This window comes from Castor canadensis, chromosome 2, assembly GCF_047511655.1.
Source record: "Castor canadensis chromosome 2, mCasCan1.hap1v2, whole genome shotgun sequence".
Taxonomy (NCBI): Eukaryota; Metazoa; Chordata; class Mammalia; order Rodentia; family Castoridae; genus Castor; species Castor canadensis.
Genome location: NC_133387.1, coordinates 106,824,078 through 106,847,855, shown reverse-complemented (window position 1 = coordinate 106,847,855; position 23,778 = coordinate 106,824,078). Strand labels below are relative to the sequence as shown.

At 40.4% G+C, this 23,778-nt stretch overlaps 1 protein-coding gene across 1 annotated transcript in view; it reads left to right on the top strand.

Annotated features, from left to right (window-relative positions):
• Nucleotides 1–22,171, top strand: part of LOC109678005 (uncharacterized) — a 38,214-nt gene extending 16,043 nt beyond the window's left edge. The window contains exons 3-5 of the mRNA XM_074058214.1: nt 14,131–14,314; nt 15,040–15,132; nt 16,503–22,171. Coding sequence (XP_073914315.1) covers nt 14,131–14,314; nt 15,040–15,132; nt 16,503–18,559 — 2,334 coding nt within the window. The 3' untranslated portion in view covers nt 18,560–22,171. The remainder of the gene's footprint in view (nt 1–14,130; nt 14,315–15,039; nt 15,133–16,502) is intronic.
• Nucleotides 22,172–23,778: the final 1,607 nt, after the last annotated feature.

Below are 23,778 nucleotides of genomic sequence, written 5' to 3'. Positions count from 1 at the left end.
CTCTTTGTAGTCTATTTCTAGTCCTCTATCAGGAAATACTAGTTTCCTTAAAATCTTTTCTTGTTACTTTCTTTCTTGGAAGACACTCCATTTAATTCACTGTAATAACTTTAGGCAGAACTAAAATTGTTACTTTCCTTTTTTTTTTTTTTTTTGTCTTCAGCTTACATCTCTCTCCTGAACTCTGGAATCATGTATGTAATTGGTAATTGAGCATCCCATAAATGTGGTCTCAGACATTCCAAATGTGATATGTTGAAGTCTGTGTCCCTTTGTTGAATTCTTTTTTTTGGAAGTGCTATGGTTTGAACTCAGGGCCTGGTGCTTCCTAGGCTGGTGCTCTACCATTTTGGTTCCCAGCCAGTCCTTTTTTAAAAATATAGGGTATTTTCTTTCTTTCTTTTTTTTTTTTTTTTGGTGGTGTTTTCTTGTGTCTGTTTGCATTGGGTATTTTTCAGATAGTGTCTCATGAATTCTTTGGGGTGGCTTCAAACCTGGATCCTCCTGATCTCTGCCTCCAGAGAAACTAGGATTATAGGCATGAGCCAGCAGTGCCAGGCCTGCTGTTGAGTTCTTCCATTTTCCAAATTGACATCTTGGCACTGTATTTAAGTAGCAGCAATCATGCAGATCATCTGGAAGTAAAATATCTTTTTATCTTCATTGAACAAACTCTTAACCAAATTCTGTTCCTGCCCTTCTTTTCTCTTTTCTCCTTGAAGGTTACCTTTATTTTCTGCAGTCTTATTTCTCTGTGATCTGATGTCTCACTCTGGTTTCTTACCCTTTATCTCCCCTAAGCTTTTCCAATTCTCCTCCCAGGGATGACTGTTGAAATGTATATCTGCTCAGTTTGCTTACCTGTTCTCACATGACCTCATGTTTTCCACCTGGTGTTTGGGAAATAGCAGAGATTCCTGGAGTGAACACCAGCAATCCTTTGGAGGTAGGAAGGAAATACTGTGATGCCTATGGGCATCCTTTTAGTTTATAAGTCATTCAAAAAGAATACATGCATAAAATTTCTTGTTGGAGATTGTTTACACATATAAAATTAATAATCTGTGTCTTCATTATTGTGTTTATCTCTCATCATGGTCCAGTTTCATTCATCTGAACATGGTACCATCTGTAGTTTCATTAATGTGGTGGGTGTTGTTTGTGTGCGGACTTCTACTGTAGCCTCATGTCCATGTGAAGCATACAGTCATCATGCAAAATAGAAGTATATGTTCTCCTTCCTTGCTTCATTTACATTGAAGCTGCAAATCAATTCCTCTAACAGATTGTGGGTTTTTATTCATATTTAATGGCTTCTTTATATCACATCTTAAGTTCCTTGAAGGAGTGTCGTGAGCGCCAATGATTTGTTTGAATATGGAGAGACAGTACTCAGGAGACTCATTTCAGACAGCAGGTTTTTTTATTCAAACACCTTCACAAGGCACTTTCCTATGGATCCTAAGGCCCGTCTCTGTTACCCTAGCCGACCAGTTTACTCAGACCTTCCCCCAGGTCTCCGTCAGCTTGCAATGCTTTCTCAGCTGATGAGGGGGGCGTAGCTGTGCCCCAGGGGATCCTCACAGCCCCTTTCAGTGCAGGTCCAGTTTTGTGGTTTGCCAGCGACACCCAGTGGATGTGGGGAGAAAGGGGCATGCTCACAAGCAGTGGCTGCCTCTACATCTGAGTCTCCGGACAGATTCTTGATAGCGCAGTCTCCAGTGGGTGGGGAGGCGAATGAGGTTTTTGGGTTCCGGCCTGAGTTTATATACCTGGTGGTGACCTCACCACCTCTGTTATCAGCACTGCCACCTTTGGTTTAGCTTGTTTGCCTATCGGCCGTCACCTTAAGTTTGGCTTATTGGCATATTGGTCACCACCTTAGGTTTGGCTTATTAGCATATCAGCCTGTCATTCTCTGGCTGATTTCTAAGTCCTAGCACACACTAGCTAATAATTCTTATTTCAACAGTTTTTCATACTGTAACACAGTACAGTCCATGAATACAACAGCAATCTTATATGTGTTCACCACAGTCCACCCCCCAAGTCCTTGAGGTCCTAGTCTTCAGCATAGGGCCTCTGGACGAGTTCCATGGTACACTGGAAGAGTCAATTAGCATCATGAATGGGGAACAATTCCCCTTTTGTGTCCATGTGAAAGCTGCAATAAAAAGCCTTTTTCCAACCAATTGTATGCCAATGTCCTGTATAGCATGCTGCATAGCATTCATTCATCCAGTAGTGACACGTGCCCAATCTGTCTTACATGTGGAAATGGACAAGTGTCACCATTGGGCAGAAGTGGGAAACAATGAAGAAGGTGAGAAGTCCTGTAGTTGGTGGATGTGGGTGAATCTCCTCTGCAGCCCATTTTTGTAAGTATGTCCATACAGTCCATTGTGTTGATGGGGGAATGATATCAGTGCCACCCCCTGGTCTGCAAGCTGGTGCTGTGTCTTTTGCCAAGTTGGACCGACGTCCAGGTTTCCACTGTAGTATTATGTCATCCTCGAAGTCCACAGCCTTCAGTTGTTTGTTAATGATTCTTACACTAGTGCCTGCTCTTACATCTGATCGGGTTTGTGGAGGTCCAGCGTTGAGTCTGAAGATTGCCTCATGTCCATCGATGAAAGTTCTAAGTGTTGAGTAGCGTAGGGTACCCGCATTGGAAATGATGATACACGTTGAAGGTAAGTTAAAGGTGGGTCCTAGTTCCACTGGATCAATGGGCTGTCCATCTGGACCACATATGATGGGTGGTTGGAGAGGGTTTCTTCTGGTTCTTGAGATGTTGAAGGTGTTAGTTGTCCAGAAGGAGTTGATGGTGTCTCTTGTGTGATTATTAGCTGTGTATCTATAGGGTGTGGGACATGGGCCTGACTATTTGTGTTTGTTTTGGTGTGTGTGGGATTACATAAGTAGTGAATGGAATATACTGTAAGCATGATGGTAAAAAGTGTGATAGTCCTGTGTGTCTTCTGGTATATAAGCCTGACAAATATCCCCATGTTAATCCTACTAGATAGAAGAAAAATAGAGGGAAGAAGAATTCGTTCAGCATTACTTACCAGAGCTTATGAAATCTGTATCTATTAATAGAAAAGTGCCTTAGGAATAAGAATAGGGGGAGTGTATATGTGATAGAAAATGTTATGCCTAAGACTATAAGAGTTATTTCTGGTTTAAGCATTGAGTGTACTGTTTACTGGGTGCCTATGGCATTGTCCTACTGGATGTTCAGTCCTGCAATATGAACAAGAAATCCATCCTATATTTCTTTTGTAAAGGGTTTTTAACTCTACAGTTTTGTTTTTCCTATATGTGTCAAGGTATTCTTTCCAATTAAGGAATGCAAGGTATTGTTTAAGTGCATGTATCAAGATTGGTTTAAAAATTGCATGGATGGTAATGTCCTCCATTGATGGTTAGATGACTATGGGGTTATCCGTGGTTGGCTCAACAGAGTAATGTTTGGATTCTATTAATCACAAGAGTGTTTCAGGTTGATTATGGAGCATGTAGCCCCAAATTGAAGGATATGTGTACACTCGTGAGAGGTGCATACTTATCCAGTATGTAAGGAGGATGCCTACCGCTTGGTAGCAATGCTTGCACCCCTAAGTGTTGTGAGGGTTTAGGTCATGTTTTAGGAATTCTTTGTATGTATCTTACTTTTGCCTGCCATTATATATTGCAAATCTAGCCTTTCAAAATCTACAATCATCAGTAGTATATAATCTTAACATCTTATTAATAATCTAATAAGCATCTGTATGCATTGCATATGTGTGGTGGAGGTGGTTCCAAGTCATTTCTTTAAAATAATTTCCTTCAGGGGTTTGGGGGTTCCATTTCCTCCTACTATTCATATATTTGTAATCAAGGGCATGGAAGCTGTGCATTGTTGTGGGCAATTAGTTTCCAAATTGCTGAATCAGCACTTATCTTTTGAAAGTGCCTGCAATACAGGGAAAGTAGTTTTATTGCTATAACCAGTATAACTATGAGCACTGCATAGTGCCATAAATCTCTTAACCACCTAAAGGGGTTCCAAGAGGTGATTGAAGAAATGTCAAATTTCACAAGTCTTATTAACACATCTCCTGCTGAGCAGTGAGAAGGTGTATATCTGTGGTGGACGAATGCCATTGTATCTGTCTCAGCCAAGTACACTGCCTTCTTTATTTCTACCAATTGTTTGTCCATGTGCTTAAATTCCTTATGGACTGCATCATCCATATTTGCAAATTGTTTTGCATTTGTATGTATGAAGTCCTTCATAATATCTAGTTGTCTATTGGCTTCTTTTGCCATTGCTGCTTTTCTTGCTAAAGTATCTGGAGCTGCTGCTTGTGAAAATGAGAAATAATGTCATGTAGATATTATTTTCCTATCACAAACATGTCTCAAATATGTAGTATTGTTGAAAATTGGATTTGGCTGATGTCTGAAGGTGACATTGATTTTATATGCATTTCTAGGATAATGCATCCTTCTAGTCTTTCTTGGGTTCTGTCAACGAAGGTATTATGGATTTTGTCCTGAGCCTCATTATCAATCATTGACATATTTCTTTACCAATACTGTATGGTGTGATTATCACCTGAGCATACTGAAAATATATTGTTCCCTAGAGAAGTGGCTGCATCTCTAAGGAGTGTTATTACTAAGTCTAATTCATGTATAGTATGCAACATGGGTTCTGGTATAATATATATGTTTTGTGTGATAGGTATTGCCCTGTTTCTCGGGTAAAAGTGTGTAGTATTAATTGATTTATCGTCCACTACTAAAAGTGTGGATTGTGGTATTACAAATTTATCTCCTAACTTTCTTGGGACTGTTGTGTAGTGGACTGAGACTGCATTGTCTAAGAAAATTTGTAAGAGATGTAGTTTGCAATATCCATCTACACAACTTGAGTGGTATCTGTCATCTAATATAGTTTTAAAATGTGTTGTTTCCCTTCCTTGGCCTGTTTGGAACAATATCCTAATTTCATCCATCATGGCATCTAAGGATTGTTGGGCCTTAGGTCATTCTATCTCATGTCCCTGCAGGACTCATTGTTTTTTAAGCCACTGAAATCTTCCTGCTGCTAATTTGTCAGATTGAAGCTGAGCATTCTTTTTTTTTTTTTTAAGTGTCTTATCTATCCTCATACCTCCCTTGTGTGAGCTGAGCAGACTTGATGGACTCTATTTCTAGTTGCAGGTGGTGTACTATTTATGTTAATTGACCGAGACTTCTTGATAAGGCCTCTATTGCCTCAACCTGGTGTTTTGTAACCTGTTTCAGGTCATCCAGGGCTATGAAAAGTGGTGCTGTTAAGGTTGTTGTTACCGCAGTTGCTACCACAGCTGCGATGACACCTGCCATAAAGGACTGTAAGGGCTTCCTTTTTGGTGGACTTAGTCCGTATGAAAAGGTAGGTAGCTTTAACCTTTACATTTCATCTCCTTAAGCACCATATTATTGAGATTTAGTGTAAGCGAAGATCTCTTATCCTGGGGTTAGGCAATGTTCTTAAAGAAGTGTAAGTCAATGGTAAAATCATTGGGGGTTCTCTCCAAATGATGTGCCTATGTGTATCAGAAATATTTTCTGATATCCTTGGTGCAAAGAGAACCTCTGGTTTATAATGTATGTAGTAAAATTTAAGTGTCTCATTCCAGCCTTCTCTATATAATATACATGGTGCATCTGAGAAGTCTTTTATCCAACATTTTTTAAATGAAACTTCAAAATGGTATATTGTGTCCCAGTCATATCCAGGCATAGAAACTGGTATTCCTTCTGTTGGCATTGCACTGGATATATCATTTTTCCATCTGGGTTTGTGGGCTACAAAGTCCACTGTGTGCCATCTTCCTTTCCATGGTAATAGGAAGGAGAATGCATACGGAACACCAAAATGGTGTATTTTAATTAGTTCCTGCATGCTCATCCCTGCATTGGACCACCACCATAATGTATGGTTGTTGGCTCATGGTGCTTTATATATGGATTTAACATAAAATAAAGGTCTTGTGCAAGCAGACTTCTTGACTTGGTTAGAGGTTATCAAGCCATCTGAGGTGTAGTTAGGTGCCACATAACTACTGATCTCATAGTATGTAATGTTTGTCCAATTTGTCATAGCCATTTATAATTTAACTTTTGAGCATTAAGCATAGTAGTTTTAGTAGCTGGTGTTACTAAGTCTAGTGGGATAGGTTGTTCAGCTATATTAGATTGGTATGGTAGGGCTTGTCTAGGTGTATATTGAGCTTCATGTATATATGCTGGAATATCAAAATCTAAATTGCTTGGAATTGTGCCTGTTCTATGCATATTTGAGAACTGTATCTTACTCATTAAGACATATGCTGTTAAATTCATTTTTCCTGCAAAGCGAGAGAACATCATTCTGGGTACAGTACTGGTGTCTGTGGGTTGCCCTGTGTGATTAAAGAAGGCAACGTGGAAAGTCTTATTCAGAAAAATGGGTAATGAAAAATTGAAACTGGCCACACTTTCAGTAATACTACCATCTTCTGTTCTGTTATAAAATTTATAGGCTGTTTTGATGCCAAAGTCTATTTCAGCTAATGGAGAATATAGGTTTGGATAAGCTGATGACAGAGATATTGTGAGTTTCTTTTACATTTGCATCAGAATCAGTGGTAGAATTCAATTTTATCTGGTGGAGTGTGGTATCATTGAAAAGATCTTGGTATGAGAAATTTTGTGCACATGGGAATGACAATATGGCTACTCCTGTGGTATAATGATCCAATTTGGGATGAGCACTCCGTAGAGGCACATTATGTTTGGGTACCTCTTCTGGCCTTTGTAAATCCACAGTACTGTTTACCAATGTAAGAAATTCCAAGACACAATGGTAGTGGTCTTGTAATTCCAATTCCTGTTTAGTGTAATCTTTAATTCCTTCCTGCTGGTGTAGTCTGTCTCTGTAATTGGTCAGTATTTGAGCTGCAAAAGAAGGGTCTGTTGCTGGAAATGGTTGTGGCAGTAATTCAGTTAAAATAATTGGGAATCTCCAATGATGTACACCCAATGGGAGTATGTCCATCCATGCTGGAATATGTGGGAAGGACAGGTTAGTCACCTTGGGTGAGCTAACATAGGAACTGCCATGGTAATAGTGTAAGGCTCCATAATATGGTAAATTTGGAAAGTTAGCCACACACACTACTATCCTGGTGTCATTTTCTTGCATGAATCATGGGATACTCTTATTCATACCTGCTTCTGGGCATATATCCCCATATGGCTTATTGGGATAGCCTAGATACAAAGTGTTCCTGCCTTCTGGGAGAGCAAAATTTGGTATAGGTTTACTAAATATATCCTGTGGTAATGCTGTGGGAGTACTTAAAGTATCACTTCCTTCCTCCTCATCATCATCCTTATTCTTACTGTCCTCATACTCATAATCCTCACCCTGCTCATTCTCAGTTCCAAATTCTTGTTTGATCAATGGGGAAAAGAAGATTTGAGGGAATGATGTCTGTATAGCATCATCACAAGTGTAGACAGGTTCCTCCTCTAGGGTAATCTAGGTGTAAGAACTGGGTCCCTTGGTGTTATTGAATATACGATAAATTGGAGATTTCCACATCATTGTGTTAAGTTTAATGTTTGCTACATATGTAGCATAAATGGCTGATTCAGTAGTGACATTCCTCCATAAAACATTTTCAATACATGCTGCAGGGATTGATTTAACATGACTGGCTGACAGAAATAGCTTTCTGCCAATAAGGTGGAAATGGAACAAATCCCTGGTTTCAAAGTAGTCATTGCAGTAAGATGGTGCCACCCACTTTCCTCTAGCATAGCAATGTGTATACAGAGCCCAACAGGAAGGCCTGTATTTTAAAAATGGCTGTATATCTAAGTATTTCCATGGGACCAAGAAAATTGAGGAGTTAAGTGTAGGGTTAGGTTTGTGTGTAGGTAGAGTTTTGTTATGAAAGTACTTAGTGGGTTTAATGGTGGTTGTAGAACTAGAACTAGCATCACTGGAGCCAATGGTCCAGGATACACAAAGTGTGATTAGTAAATTTCTTGCACATGAGGTTAGTACTATTGGTAGTACTGCTGTTGGCATCACCCTGGCTTCTCCTTTCATGGCAGAGGGTATAATGGCCAACTACTGTGATTCCTACCCAAACTAGAATAACTATAGTAGTGAGCAAAATAATGCAGCAGTAAGCAGTATGTGTGTAATTCAGGGAGCGTGATGCTAAAGATCGCATTGTGGCGCCAGCTTGTCTATTTTAGTGATTTTTGAAGTCGCCCTTTTTCCCTATAGTCCACAGTGTTGGGAGCTCCTGAGCACACAATCTCCTGTGGAGAGAGATTATTATTGTGATCTTTCAAAAGTATCTTTGTGTGGTAGGAGTACCTTGTTACCCTCAGTTACCACCCCCTGGATTAAAAAATGGTCTGGGGAAGGTACTTTCAAAGGGTGAGAGTCTGCCAAGCCTTAATCTAGAGTTGAGCTCGTAACAGGCTATCTCTAAAGCTCTACTCAGTGGCTGATCCTTCAAATACTGTAGTTTCAGTTTCAATAGTCCATTATGTCTTTCTATGTTACCTGCTGCCTGTGGGTTTTATGCTAGGTGGTAATTCCACATAACATCCATCTCCTGGGCCCATTTCTTGACTATTTGACTAGTAAAATGCGTGCCTTGATCTGACTTAATAATGGCCAGGGGGCCGTATCTGGCCCACCAACACCATAGGGTGTATATGGTGGCCACAGTGTCAGGTATCTTATGTACTTTTGCCAGCATTACACCAGAATGTACATCTACCATTGTGCATGCATAATCTCTCTTATGTGTTTGTAATGGTCCTATGAAATCTATCTGTATTATAGCATTAAAGCAATTAGGTTTATACAATTCTGGTGGGGCTCTATACCTAAATCTTTGGACTGTCATTGGACAATCTGGGCAGTTTTCCACTGCTTGTTTACATTTTGTCTAGGACAGGTCAATATTCCTTAATTGTCCCCAAGTACAATGCATGTATGTCACATTGGCCTAATGCCTTATGAAGGTCTCTTATTTCTTATATTGATGGGGTACATATTTTGAGTTTTTGTTGTTTTATTTGTTCATTTTGTTCAGTCTTATGATTCCCAGATGTATTAGTTTTAGTCCATTTAGGTTTATCTTGCATTACCCTACTCCTGGTCCTCTTTTAAGAGTCATTTTCAGTCCATTTTTATACAATCTTCCTTAGACCATATGTCCTTGCCATTTATCTGCCAGTTGGTATGTTTCCATTTTCCTGACCATACTGCAATACCATTGCACACGCACCACGAGTCTGAATATGTCCTAGCAATTTTATACCCTTCTCTGTGAGATTGTTCAATTGCTAATCTGGCTGCATGGACCTCTGCATGTTGCGCTGATCTACCTGTGCCTTGATCTGTGAGGATTTGCCCATCTGTGGGTCTCCAGGCTGCAGATTTCCAATGCAGCTTGCCACCCCACAGCATGGATGCTCCATCAGTGAACCAGGCATTTGTTTGTTAGTTGTCCCATCTCTCTGTCCCCCAGTGGCCAATATTCTTGGCCTGTGTAATTTTTGGCATGGTTATGGGGCATGGTACCTTCGGGGCTGAGGCAATCTCCTCCACCCAGAGTGGTGTCTTCCCCTTTGCCATTGCAACACCTTGGGTTCAGAAGGGGTTCTGGCTAGGGCTTCCCCTTTCATGTTGATCCAGTCCGGTATTGGCACTGGGCTACAGATTACTAGGCATTGATCCATCAGGACCAGGCACACCGCTTTCACCGCCTCCATAAGCGTCCACATGAGCCTCTCAAAAATTGTATATTTGGATTCCACATATGGGAATCTTTTACAATAAAATGATATGGGTACTGTGCGTGCACCTTGTTTACACATTACGCTCCAGTTTCCATATCCTGCTTGGTAGGAAATATCCAGAATCATGGTGTCAGTGTGGGCAAGGGTATATAACTGACTATGCATTGCTATCAACTCTTTTACTGCCTTAAAGGCATGTTCTTGTTGTGGGTCCCATTCAAAATCAGAGGCCTTCTTAATAACCTGATACAAGGGTTGTAATAGGATCTGTAAATATGGGATGTGATTTCTCCAATATCCAAACAATCCGATAGTTTGTTGCACTTCCATTTTATTAGTTGGTGCTTTTAAATTGGCAATTTTATCTACGACTGGGTTGGGGACCTTTGGTCCTGTCACTGTCCATATCACTCCTAAGAACTTAACAGAGTCTTGTGGGTTTTGTATTTTATTTGGGTTTATCGGCCATCCATCTTTCCTTAATACCTCCACTGTCCCCTTTAGTAATTTTGATACCTTTTCTTTGCTCTTTCCAGTTACAATTATATCATCTACATATGACAGTACTAAGCATTCATTCGGGATTTTTAATTTGTCTAGTGACCACTGTAGTGTCACATGCGCTATGATGGGGCTGTTCTTATATCCCCTGTGATAATCTTTTGAGTTGATATTGTTTGTTATTCCAGGTAAAGGTGGTCATCTCTCTAGATTTAGGGTGCAGTGGTAAGGCAAAGAACATATCAGATAAATCCACTGATGCAAACCATGCCTATGCTCCTTTTTGTATTCTATAAAATAAGTCTTGTACATCTGGTAAATTACCAGGCATTGCAGGTGAAAGCTCATTAATTTTTCTAAAGTCCACAGTGAATCTATAGGTGCCATTTGGTTTCTTAACTGGCCAGACTGGGCTGTTAAAATTAAAGGACTGTGTCCTTTCAATGACTCCTGTGTCTATCAGGGTATTTATGTATGCTGTCACTTCATCATGTCCTCCCTTCAATGGATATTGCTTAGTAAAGGAAGGTTGTATCTCCGGCAGTAGTATTTATTCTATTTTTACCTCTGCCAGATTTACTTGTAACATTTTGTTTTTCTTTAAAGGTAACCATGTACCAAATATTTGTGGAAAATAATATCCATTCCTAGTAAGTCTGTTGGTGTAGACATAAAAACTGCATTTATTTCTATAGGCTTTCTATCATACACTAATATTCTTATTGGGCATCTATAAGCAGTATTTACAACATTTACTACCTGTATCTATATAGGATCCTGTTGTTTGGGGCAAGACACTGATGTAATAATTGTGACTTCACTTCCTGTATCAATTAAATATGTTAGGAAGTGGATCTGTCCATTGATAAGCACTTGTAGTTGTATGTGGGGTCTGACATCTGTTGTCTCTGTCCCCATGAGTGTGTTTCTGGCCTTGGGCCTCCGCTCATGTTTGGGTCCCCAAAAGTTCTGATATTCCTCATCACTTGTCCCCATCTGTTCCATCCTAGCCTTCTTTGGCCCCCGTAGGGGCTTCCCCCGTTTTTTGGAAATGGGGGTCTATATGTACCTTGTGGTTGGGGTCTGGTTGGGAAATTCTGTCTCTGCCTGCAGCGACATTCCCTTCCAGGCCTACCACACGTTAAGTATGTTGGTTGGTACTTCAGTTACAAAGGTGGTAAGCTGTTTTGGCGGCCATTTAGCTTCTCTTTTCCTGTCTACCGGGAAGTACAGTACCTTGCATTTTTCTAAGTTTCTCACTTCCTTAATAAAGTCTGTGATGTCCTGTGAAGTTTCTGCCTGCCTAAGGCTGTTGTTAAGGTCATTTTTAAGTGTGCTAGGGCTCCATTTATAATTATCTTTTTCATGTCTCTCGAGACTGGTGCCCCCAATGGTGTCCTAGTTTTGGGGTGGCAAACTTTATATAAAATTCCTACCTTCCTTACCAGTTTTATGGCCTGATTTAAATTCCTCCACTAAACTGCCTCTACCAAGGACATATCCATGTCTGGTACTGTATTCCTCCACGCCTCTGTTATCCAGGCAAACAAGGTCCTGGTGGCCTCTGGGCATGCTTCCAGAGCCATCAGTAGTCCCTCGTGTATGTGGGGGTTTTCCTGTCATACCTGCCAGCTGTCTCATTTCAGTTGCCAATAGTTCTACTGGATCGGCTCCATTAGACCATATTCTTTCTAGGTAGGTTACATTTTTCTCTCCTCTCTGGGCAAATTCTGTTCTATATTGTTGCAACTCAGTTCTTGTCAGAGATCTCTTTTCTATTATGGTAGTCTCCTCTCCTGACACCTCACACCCTTTTACAGGGGTGTAAGTCATCTTTCGAGTTGTTGCTGGGCATGCCTCAGTGAAGGGGTTATTTTTGCCTAGGACCTTATTGACCAGTTGTTTTCCCCTTCTTTGGTCAATATTTGTGTCATCTATTATTTTGCACAATATGACTGGTATTTCTTCCTTTTGGGCCCTTCTCACTATGGGGTTAACTGTGTATGGGTCTGCAAGGAGAATAGTTATATCTGTTCACTTAGGATAATCTTTAAATTTTTCCTGTGTTAGTGTTTCTGTCTCCTTGCGAGGGGACCCTGGCTCTGTCTCCACCCTTGTCTTATTTTTACCCCATTTCTTTCTCAGCTTCTCTCATACTTTACTCCTGGCAGTCGCCATACCCAGGCTTCAGGTTCCCACTAGGTGGCTAGGGTAAATATTCTCTTCATGAGCACCTTCCTTAAGTACCAACAAATGGATCTGGCCATGCTTAGTTCCTGAATTTGTTTGTCTAATAACAAGTCTCCAATTCTATACAATCTTTTAGCTATCCACCGTCTCATAGCCACTTGGCGTTTTTCATCAGGGGTGAGTTCTAAAATCCCTCCAAGAGAATCTCAGCGTTGGGGGCTTCCTTTGCTCCAGAGTGAGGGGTGGCCTTCACCCAAGTTACCCACTCTTCCCCAACAAAGACTCTGTCTGGGTGGTAGCCCTAGGTATGCAGGAGAAAGACCCACACCTGGGTTGCCAGCTCTTCCCCAACCAAGGCTGGGTTGGCGTCATACAGGTGGTTGGTCAAAGTTTCTGCTCACTGCGCCCTTCCTTGTTCCTTTGCTCAAGTGCCTCCAACACCTCAGTCAGTTCCTGGACCAAGATTTGTGTCCAGATCGCCCTTTCTCATGCTAGGCTTATAAAAAGCCAAAAGCCACAATCATAATCCCCTTCACAAAATCCTGCCAACTACACCGATTGTTGCAAGCGCCTATGGTTCATTAGAGTACAGAGACAGTACTCAGGAGACTCTTATTTCAGAGAACAGGTTTTTTTATTCAAACACCTTCACACAGCACTTTCCTATGGATCCTAAGGCCCGTCTCTGTTACCCTAGCCGACCAGTTTACTCAGACCTTCCCCCCAAGTCTTGCTCAGCTTGCGATGCTTTCTCAGCTGATGAGGGGGGCGTAGCTGTGCCCTGGGGGATCCTCATAGCCGCTTTCAGTGCAGGTCCAGTTCACCGGCGACACCCAGTGGTCGTGGGGAGAAAGGGGCATGCTCACAAGCAGTGGCTGCCTCTACATCCGAGTCTCGGGACAGACTTTTGACAGCGCGGTCTCCGGCGGCCGGGGAGGCCAGTGAGGTTTTTGGGTTCTGGCCTGAGTTTATATACCTGGTGGTGACCTCACCACCCCTGTTACCAGCACTGCCACCTTAGGTTTAGCTTGTTTGCCTATCGACCATCACCTTAAGTTTGGCTTATTGGCATATTGGTCACCACCTTAGGTTTGGCTTATTAGCATATCAGCCTGTCATTCTCTGGCTGATTTCTAAGTCCTAGCACACACTAGCTAATAATTCTTATTTCAACAGTTTTTCATATTTTAACACAATACAGTCCATGAATACAGCAGCAATCTTATATGTGTTCACCACAAGGAGCAAAATTTTATTATTTATTTATTTAATAGAATGAGACTTGCTATATAGCCCAGGTTGGCCTTGAACTCAGAATACTCCTATCTCATCTTTGTCAGTGTTGGTATTATAGCCATTTACCACTGGCCTGTTTTTGCTCATAATATATTCCCTAGGTATAAGAATAGTTTTAGGTATGTGAGGTAAATTTGGTTATAATATTTTAATACTATTTAGTACTTAATAAATTATTACAATGGCAGTACATTCCTGTGACTTTCTTTACCATACAGAATGCAAAACAAGAGACATTTTTTGCAAAATGCAGATAAACATTCCCCCTTCTCCCATCTCCACATACAGAAGCAGAACTTCCATTTTCCAATGGCTAGTGAGTTGAGAAGACATATGGCATTCCAAGTGCTGGTGTCTTTTGAGGACGTGGCTGTGGACTTTACCTGGGAGGAGTGGCAGAATCTGGATGATGCTCAGAGGACCCTATACAGGGAAGTGATGCTGGAGACCTACAGCACCCTGGTGTCTTTGGGTGAGTGAAATTGCCCTGTAGCCCTCAGGAGCAAGTGCTGACTTCTTAGTACATATATGAAGGATATTTAGGTGCACAGTTCCAGCCCATGAAGAACTGAATTGTTCACCTCTCTCTGATGAAAAGTCACATGTGCTGCCTCATTGCACAGTTCCACACCTGGAGTTTGTGTTGCTTCCAAGAACCTGACTTAAAATGGAGGAGTTGAACCAATTCAGGGAATATTCATATATACATATGGAAATATCACAATGAAACTCCCTGTATAACCATCATAAGCAAACAATTTCTGTTTTCAAAAATGAAGGAAAGAAAATAAAAGAAGTCCATGGTTTGATATTGCATTAGGAAAGGGTGAAGGAGGGTGAATATGAGGGAAGTGTTACGTATTCTGTATGAAAATGGGACAATGAGACCTATTGAAACTGTTCTAAGAATGGGGGAAGGGAAGATTTATTATAACAACTTTGTAAACATCACAGTTGTCCCCAGTACAACTATAATATGCTGACTCATCAATAAAAGAAACAAAAATAAATAAAATTTTAAATGGAGATCCTCAGTGTGACTAGTCCTATTTCAAGTGTTTGATATCCACTGTGGCTATCAGCTCCCTTACTGGCAGCACAGGAACAGAGCATATTCTTCATTGCAGAAAGGAATAATGAGGGAAAATATACTGACTTAATCATTTGACACAATCCTACATCATTTTCCATGAACAGGGCAATGCATGACCAAACCTGAGCTGATCATCAAGCTAGAGCAAGGAACAGAACTTTGGATGGGAAAAGAATCCCCAAATCAGAACCCACCAGGTGAGTCAGTGCATAGTGGATGGGGAGGCTATTTAGGGATGTTGGCTGTGTTGCAGTGACTTCACCGGGCTATCTTCCAGGTTGCACACCTGAGGACAGTGCATTATAATCTCAAAGGAGGGCTGTCTGGCATATATTTTTTTCAAAATTCTACACATAATAGGTGAATATGAAGATCTGTATTTGATTGTCTACATCACCCTTGGAAGCACAAATTTGGAAGTTGGTAGCTTGAAGCTGGTATTTAAATTTACAGAGCAGTTCCCCTAGGGAGTTGAAAAGAAAATGAGAAAAGTCCAAAGTTAGCCTTGTTAACCATGGGGTCAGACATCATGAAAATGGAGAATCCAACATATGGGTCTGCATTTGTGGAAGAACCAGGATATTCTTGGTGCCAATCCCAAGTGGGTACATGTTGAAGCTCACAGATCTTTGTTTGGGATTGGAGTTTTGGAGTTTGAAGTTAGCACTTCTGCATTCTCTTAGTGGATATCATTATAAACAAGAAAGAAAAGGAGAGATGTTCAAAAGACTCCATTTTCTATGAAAGGGGAAAGCTGACAGTCCAGTGCACAAGATAATATCATTCAGGAGAAGTCGATTATGAAGCATGGGTGCTTGTACCAGGAATTGTGGGAAGGTGCTGGGGCTTTTGATCTTAGAAGGAGCCAGAAAATCATTGTATAAACATAGTGGGATTCACAAATGGGTGTCCAGTGTGGTGGGATGAAGAAAAAACTTAACATTTCTGAGAAACAGAGTCATGAGGTTACGTTAGGGCTTTGTAGGAAGTTGTGGGAAAGATATTTTTTATTGGAAAAACTTCCTAGATACATACAGTTTTTCACCAGGTAAGAATGAAAGCTAAACAAATATAGATGCAAATGCTGTACCAAATCCATGTTCCTGCTCAGGTGGCAGTCAGTTGTATTCCACTTGTATTAAGCAACTTTCTGGTCCTGAAAATACCAGCACCCTTCAAAGTAGAATAATGAGAAGAACAGCAGTGGGAGACCCCAGCATTGTCACCACAATAGAGGAAAAGAACGGAAGAATGAAATGGCAGGGGAGAAGCACTCCATGGAAAACTAAGACTAGGCTGTAGGTGAATATTTTAACCAAATACTACCATGTGCAAATAAAATGAAAGAAGCAAGGAAAAATATTTCAACAATATAAAATCTGTCACTGTCATTTATTACTTGAAGTCAGTAGGAAGAAAACTATTTACAAGCCAATACCTGTTGTGGTTTTTACGTAATCTTATGCCAGTAGGAGGGGAAAAAGCTCCTTTATATGCACATGCACATTTCATAGAAATGCTTAGATATGTATCATGTATATGGTTCTTTTCTTTTTTCTCACTTTAGATGTCCAGAAAGTGGATGTCATAATTCAGAGCTGTGAGGAAAGTCAAGACACCCATTTGTGGCAAGCTGGAGTCACTATCAAGAAGAGAGTTATATTAAGACATACCTTTCATTTGAGTTCCAACCATATTTCCAATTTGATTGTAAAGAATGCAGTCTCTTTGGGAGTGAAGCCTGAGGAGTTGAATGTGTGTCAAAACAGTCTTCGCCCTAGTATGCCTAATGGGATGTATGTGGTTGACAAACCCTATCAGTGTAATCAATATGGAAAATCCTTTGTCCAGAAGTCACACCTTACCAAGCATGAGAGAATTCAAAGTAGAGAGAAGCTCTATCAGTGTAATCAATGTGGAAAAACCTTTCGCCGGAAGTCAAATCTCACCAGGCATGAGATAATTCACACTGGGGACAAGCCCTATAAGTGCAGTCAGTGTGGAAAAACCTTTGCCTGGAAGTCATACCTCACCACACATCAGATGATTCACACTGAGGAGAAACCCTATAAGTGTAGTCAGTGTCATAAAACCTTTGCCTCAAAGTCACAACTCACTAGGCATAAGATGGTTCACACGGGAGAAAAGCCCTATCATTGTAGTCAGTGTGGAAAATCTTTTCACCTGAAGTCAACTCTTGATAGACATGAGATAATTCACACTGGGGAAAGGCCCTATCAATGTAATGAGTGTGGAAAAACCTTTAGCTGGAAATCAAATCTCGCCAAGCATGAGATAATTCACACTGGGGAGAAGCCCTATCAGTGTAATCAGTGTGGAAAAACCTTTTGCCGGAAGTCAAGACTCAGCAGTCATGAGATAATTCACACTGGGGAGAAGCCCTATCAGTGCAGTCAGTGTGGCAAAACATTTGCCTGGAAGTCATACCTCACCTTGCATCAGATGATTCACACTGAGGAGAAGCCCTATAAGTGTAGTCAGTGTCATAAAACCTTTGTCTCAAAGTCACAACTCACTAGGCATAACATGATTCACACTGGGGAGAAGCCCTATCAGTGTAGTCAATGTGGAAAATTCTTTCAGCTAAAGTCAACTCTGGATAGACATGAGATAATTCACACTGGGGAAAGGCCCTATCAATGTAATCAGTGTGGAAAAACCTTTAGCCTGAAATCAAATCTCACCAAGCATGAGATCATTCACAGTGGGGAGAAGCCATATCAGTGTAGTCAGTGTGGAAAGTCCTTTCACCTGAAGTCAACCCTTGATAGACATGAGATAATTCACACTAGGGAAAGGCCCTATCAATGTAACCAGTGTAGGAAAACCTTTAGCCTAAAATCAAACCTCACAAAGCATGAGATAATTCACACTGGTGAAAAGCCCTATCAGTGTAATCAGTGTGGAAAAACCTTTCGGAGGAAGTCAAGACTCAGCAGTCATGAGAGAATTCACACTGGGGAGAAACCCTATCAGTGCAGTCAGTGTAGCAAAACCTTTGCCTGGAAGTCATACCTCACTGTGCATGAGACAATTCACACTGGTGAGAAGCTCCATACGTGTAGTCAGTGTCATAAATCCTTTGTCTCAATATCACTACTCACTAGGCATAAAATGATTCACACTGGGGAGAAGCCGTATCAGTGTAGTCAGTGTGGAAAATCCTTTCAACTGAAGTCAACTCTTGATAGACATGAGATAATTCACACTGGTGAGAAGCCCCATGAATGTAATCAGTGTGGAAAAACCTTTAGTCTGAAATCAAACCTCACCAAGCATGAGATCATTCACACTGGGGAGAAGCCCTATCAGTGTAGTCAGTGTGGAAAATCCTTTCACCTGAAGTCAACCCTTGATAGACATGAGATAATTCACACTGGGGAAAAGGCCTATCAATGTAATCAGTGTAGGAAAACCTTTAGCCTAAAATCAAACCTCACCAAGCATGAGATAATTCACACTGGCGAGAAGCCCTATCAGTGTAATCAGTGTGGAAAAACCTTTGGCCAGAAATTACATCTGAGCAGGCATCAGACCACTCACAAGAGAGGAGACTTAAAGGTAGAAGATCTTTCTCAGAAATCAAACCTCAGGAAACATTAGAGAATTCACATGAAGGGAATATCCTGTATGGCTGAGACTAGTTATGTGTCCTCCAAGAGCCATTTACATTTCTCTGTGTTATGGCAAACTTTTCTCTGTCTCTTCCTGTGGCCAAGAGTTCACAGCTCTCTGTGGAGATAAAGGCACAAGTGATGAACATTCCTTCTAGGCCTGAAATGTAACAGTGACCTTGCAGTCCTCCGAGACTTGGGATTTGAGCCCTATGTATCTTCAATCACTGTGCTTTCAGACAGAAATGAAGAGAACCGAGGACTTTCCACCCCTGGCCCAGCACCCTCCATTTGTTACATGTGAGAAATGAAACCTACTCTGTTGAGCTGTTTTATGTTTGGTCTGTGCATTTCAGCACCCATAACCACTGTTGCTTGCTCACTTTACGAATTTGGGAGGTATTCCTGAGATACTTGTCCAGTTTATGTTTTTCTTAAAATTCATACAGAAGAAAAAAAAAAACACTGTGTTGTCATCTTTCATCTCCAAGTCAGGTTTTGAGAGAATGAAAGAAATGTGGGGGCCAGGGAGCAGTAGCTCATGCCTATAATCCTAGCTAGTTGGTAGGTAGAGGGTGGAAAATTATGATTTGAGGCCATCCTGGGCAGAGAGTTAGGAAGACTCGATCTCAGCTAATAACCCAAGGGTCATCACAGGTATATCCAGCTGTAACCCTAGTTCTGTGATTGGCATAGGTAGAAGGATTGTGTTCCAGGGCTCCCTGGACAAAAGCTGAGACTCTATGTGAAACATAACTTTAAAAAAATAGGCTTGGGATATGGCTTAAGAGTTTTCAATCTACCAAACTTGAGGTCCTGGGTTTGCACACAATTCTGTCCATAATACCCCCTGATTTGAAATTCATCTCCATTCTGTTTTTACGGGATTATTTGGGGTGTCTGTTACTTTCTTCTACCCAACATCATTTCCCCAGAGTTCTTAGTATCAAGCCACCAGTGTGACCATAATATACTGCTACATATGCAGTCTTCATAGGAGATCTTACATCCAGGGTGGGAGTAAGTGTCCATCGGCTATGAAATCTTGTAGTCACTGAATTTGTGTGTGAACCTGGAGCATCCCACACCATGAGGAGTCTGTGTTTATAGGGTACAGAAAAACCATAAGCAGGGAGTCATGAAGACTAAAAGGTCCAGGTTTTGTGAACATCCTTGAGGCCCAGCCCATGTTATTGATAGAAGACCACTGCATTGTTTTATCCAGTGTGTGGTTTTTTCCCTCTGGCTCCCAGTTTATAGAGCTGTGTCATTTCTGTTTGTAATTGAATCCTGCCTTGACTGAATTTGCCCTGTTTCTGACCTCTTCTTTTTTAACATCTTAAAATTACACTGGGTTTAACTTCCTTTAGTGTGTTTTAGAATGATTTTTTTATGATCAATGATATTGATCCATTATTTCCCTTATGATCTGTGTTTAATTTCTTCACACATCCACAAGCCTGTTCTGAATTCTGAGTCGATGTGCATTGAAACTATATCTCAGTGTGTACCCACCTGGTGTAGATCATTTCATCCAGTTAGGATGGCCTTTCCTGGGAGATCAGACTACAAGTACAGTAGTGGTGGTTCTGGTTGCAACTGATCAGGCCCCTATTCCTATCCTAGGACAGATGTCAAAATCATGGTTTTGTCCCCTCCATCACTGCACACGGAAGACTTCCCACACTTTACAGTCTGTTATATGTCCCAAATGCTGACTATAAGGTACAGACTTTAAATAGCAATATGAGTACACATATAAGGGAAAGAATTGCTTAGGTGTATTTTAAGGAAAAGCAAACAAAAAATAAGTTACATTACCTACCCTTATTCCAGACATACTTAGCTTTAAATCAAAAAATATTCTTAGAGCTAGTCCCAAATCTATAAAGGATTGGTAAAAGATTCCACATGTCAGGCTGCTACAACCATGCTAAGTGTGTGTGCACACCTTACCTCATAGATTTAGCATGTATAACATGAAACTATAGGAGAAGGCAATTCCACACAACAGTGGAAAATAGTTAACGCGTGCTACACACTGATATACTTCTACATCATATTGCATTTCAGTCGAAAAATAAATCTCATGATCTTATAGCAACTATAGCATTGGCTTAGAGGAGCACAAGGGAGGAGGAAGTAGAAAGATCCAGTCTGGACAGCTCTGGCAGAGGATTTGGCTTTTTGTGTTTTTTGTGTGTTTGCCCTTTTTTGTGATGGGTGTTTTCAAGATAGGGTTGCATGATTTTTCTGCATAGGCTGGCTTTGAACCAGAATCCTCCTGATCTCTGCCTCCTGAGTAGCTAGGATTACAGGTGTGAGCACTGATGCCCAGCCCCTGGCAGAGTATTTTGAAATTAAATAAACTGCTGGGGAATATATTTAAAGGTTCAACCACGAGAATTTCCAGAATGTTCAACCAGGGAGCAGTTTTTCAACACCCCAAAGGGAAGCACCATTGATTATTTCATCCAAGAAACTATTTTCATTATATACTAACTCCCCACTTCCCTATCCATCAGCTTCTATGAATTGCTAATTTATATCTATGAATTTTGTAACTTAGAAGTAGAATCATAATCCACAAGGTTTGTCCACATTCTCACTCCCATCAGTGTCCATCCCTGCTTATGACTGAATAGTACTCAATTGTATGGTGCTGGCATGCAGTGCTGTATAGTACTCACAATCTTTTTTATTTCTGTATTGTTGGTAGCAATTTTCCCACTTCAGTTTCAAATTTTATTACTTCTCGACTTTTCTTTGCTAGTCTAGCTAAATGTTTGTCAAGTTTGTTAGTTTTTGTCAAAGAACCAATATTTGCTTTTACTGATTTTTCTGTTGCTTCTCTATTCTCTACTTGATTTATCTCTGCCATAATCTTTATTATTTCCTTCCTTCTGCTAGATTTGGGTCTAGATTTCATTTTTGGTGAGAGGAGATCATTTTTTTAAAACACAGGTGTAGAGTCATACAAATTTGCCTCTGAGCAGTGTTTTTGGTTTCACTATGTGAGTAAATTTTGGTATATTGTGTTTTTGTTTTCATTGTCCCTAGATCTTTTTTCCTTTGTGACATTTTTTGACGCTGGTTGTGTAAGAGTGTGTTATTGATTTGCATATGTTATCAGACTTAAACTTCCAATTTTCTTTCTGCTGTTGATTTCTGGTTTTATTCCACTATATTGAAAAAAGTCCCTGTATGATTTCAGTCTTTTTACATGTATTAAGACTTGTTGCCTAACACATGATCTGTCCTGAGGAGTGTTCTATGGGCACTTGAAAAGAATGTGTTGATTTCAGTGTTCTGTACAGTCTGCTAGGCCTGATTGGTTTATAGTATTGGTCAAGTTCTCTGTTTCCCCATGGATCTTGGATATGATGTGTTAAAGTCTTTATTGCATATAGTCTTGGTTCATATATTTCAGGGGTACTCATGTATTGGGAGATATTATGATAAAAATTGTATCTTGGTGAATTGAGACTTTTATCAATATATACTGACATTTCTTCCTACCTTTTTGATGTAAAATTGAGCATGCATGATAATATACTCATATTGAAATATACTGTTTTAAAGGAACAAGTTTTTCCATCTTTCAGTCTTTGTGTATCTTTGTACCCAAAGTGAGTCTCTTAATGCAGCCTATATAGATCATGGTTTTCAAATCCATTCTACCAGTCTCTGTTTTTAACTGGACAGTTTAACCCATTTGTATTTACATGATTCCTGTGAAGAAAGGTCTAACTCTTGCCACTTAGCTATTTGTACTCTGTATGTCATTTTTTTCTTTTTCTTGTACTCGGGATTGAACTCAGGGCTTTGTACTTATAGAACAGGCACTCTACCACTTGAGACACACCTCCAATCCATTTTGCTCTGGTTATTTTGAAAATGGGGTATCGTGAATTATTTGCCTGAGCTGGCCTTGAACTTGAACCTCCCTATCTCAGCCTCCCAAGTAGCTAAGATGACAAATGTGAGCCACCAGCTTTCAGCTTCTGGATGTCTTATGTGCTTGTTTCTTTCCATTGCTGCATTACCATTTTTTATGGATTTACTTGATTTTTCAAGCTGGGAATTTTACCCTAGGATCCCATGCAAGCTAGGCAAGGAATCTACCACTGAGCTACACCACAGCCCTTTCAGTTGAGTTTTTGTACTGTACCATTTTGATTCCACTTTCTTTCCTCTTCTGTTTTCCTTATAGTTATTTTTTTCATTATTTATCTTTGGGATTACAATGAATATCCTAAATGCATTGCAACCTAGTTAGAATAGTATTAATTTTAGTTTCAGTGGTATTGAAATACTCTGCTCTTATACTGTTCCGTTCCTTCCCTTATATGTTCTACATTGCAGATTGCTTCCATATATATTGTGTTCCACTTAACATGAATTTGTCACTCATTTGATAAATTGAACTTTAAAATCAAATGTAAAGAGAAGAGTGATAAGTTCAAAGTGCAGTAGTACTGGCCTTTCTAATACCTATTAGTTGCCTCTACCAGTGTTCTTCATTTGGCTTTGGGTAATGGTCTATGCATTTTCATTTCAGCCTATAGGCTCTCTGTAGCATTTCTTGTAAGGCCTAGCTACTGCTACCAAAGTCCTCTCCTTTTCTTTATCTGTGAATTCCTCAATTTCTCCTTCATCCTTTAAAGATGTTTGCTTTTTTCTTTCAGCACATCTTAAATGTGTTGTGCCACTGCTTTCTGGACTGCCATGTTTTCTGGAGAGAAACACTATTCATTTTATTGAAAATGGTTTAAAGGGTATTGAGGAAGAAGCTTGGTTATAAAAGCAAGCTCTCTGCTTCTCGGATGCTATGAGGTGAGAAGATTGTTCCACCCACGCTCCCTGCCATAATTTTCTTCCTCACCACAGGCTCAAAATAAATAGACCCAGCTGACCATGGACTTAAACCTCTGAAATGGTGACTGCAAGTCATCTTCCCTCCTTACAAGTTGATGATGTTGGGTATATTATCACAATATTGGAGAGCTAAGTGTTGCAAAGAGTTGGCACAGGATGATGGGGTCATTGGTGTCACTGTACCAGATAATGTGGTTCACAACCTTTAGAATTGGTTTGGAGGAGTTATCAAAGGGTTGGAGATGTGGGCTAAAAAGGCCCTAGAATACTGTAAATCGAGCTTAATGGACAATTCTGGTAAGGAGTCAGAAGGCCAGATTGTCACTAGGA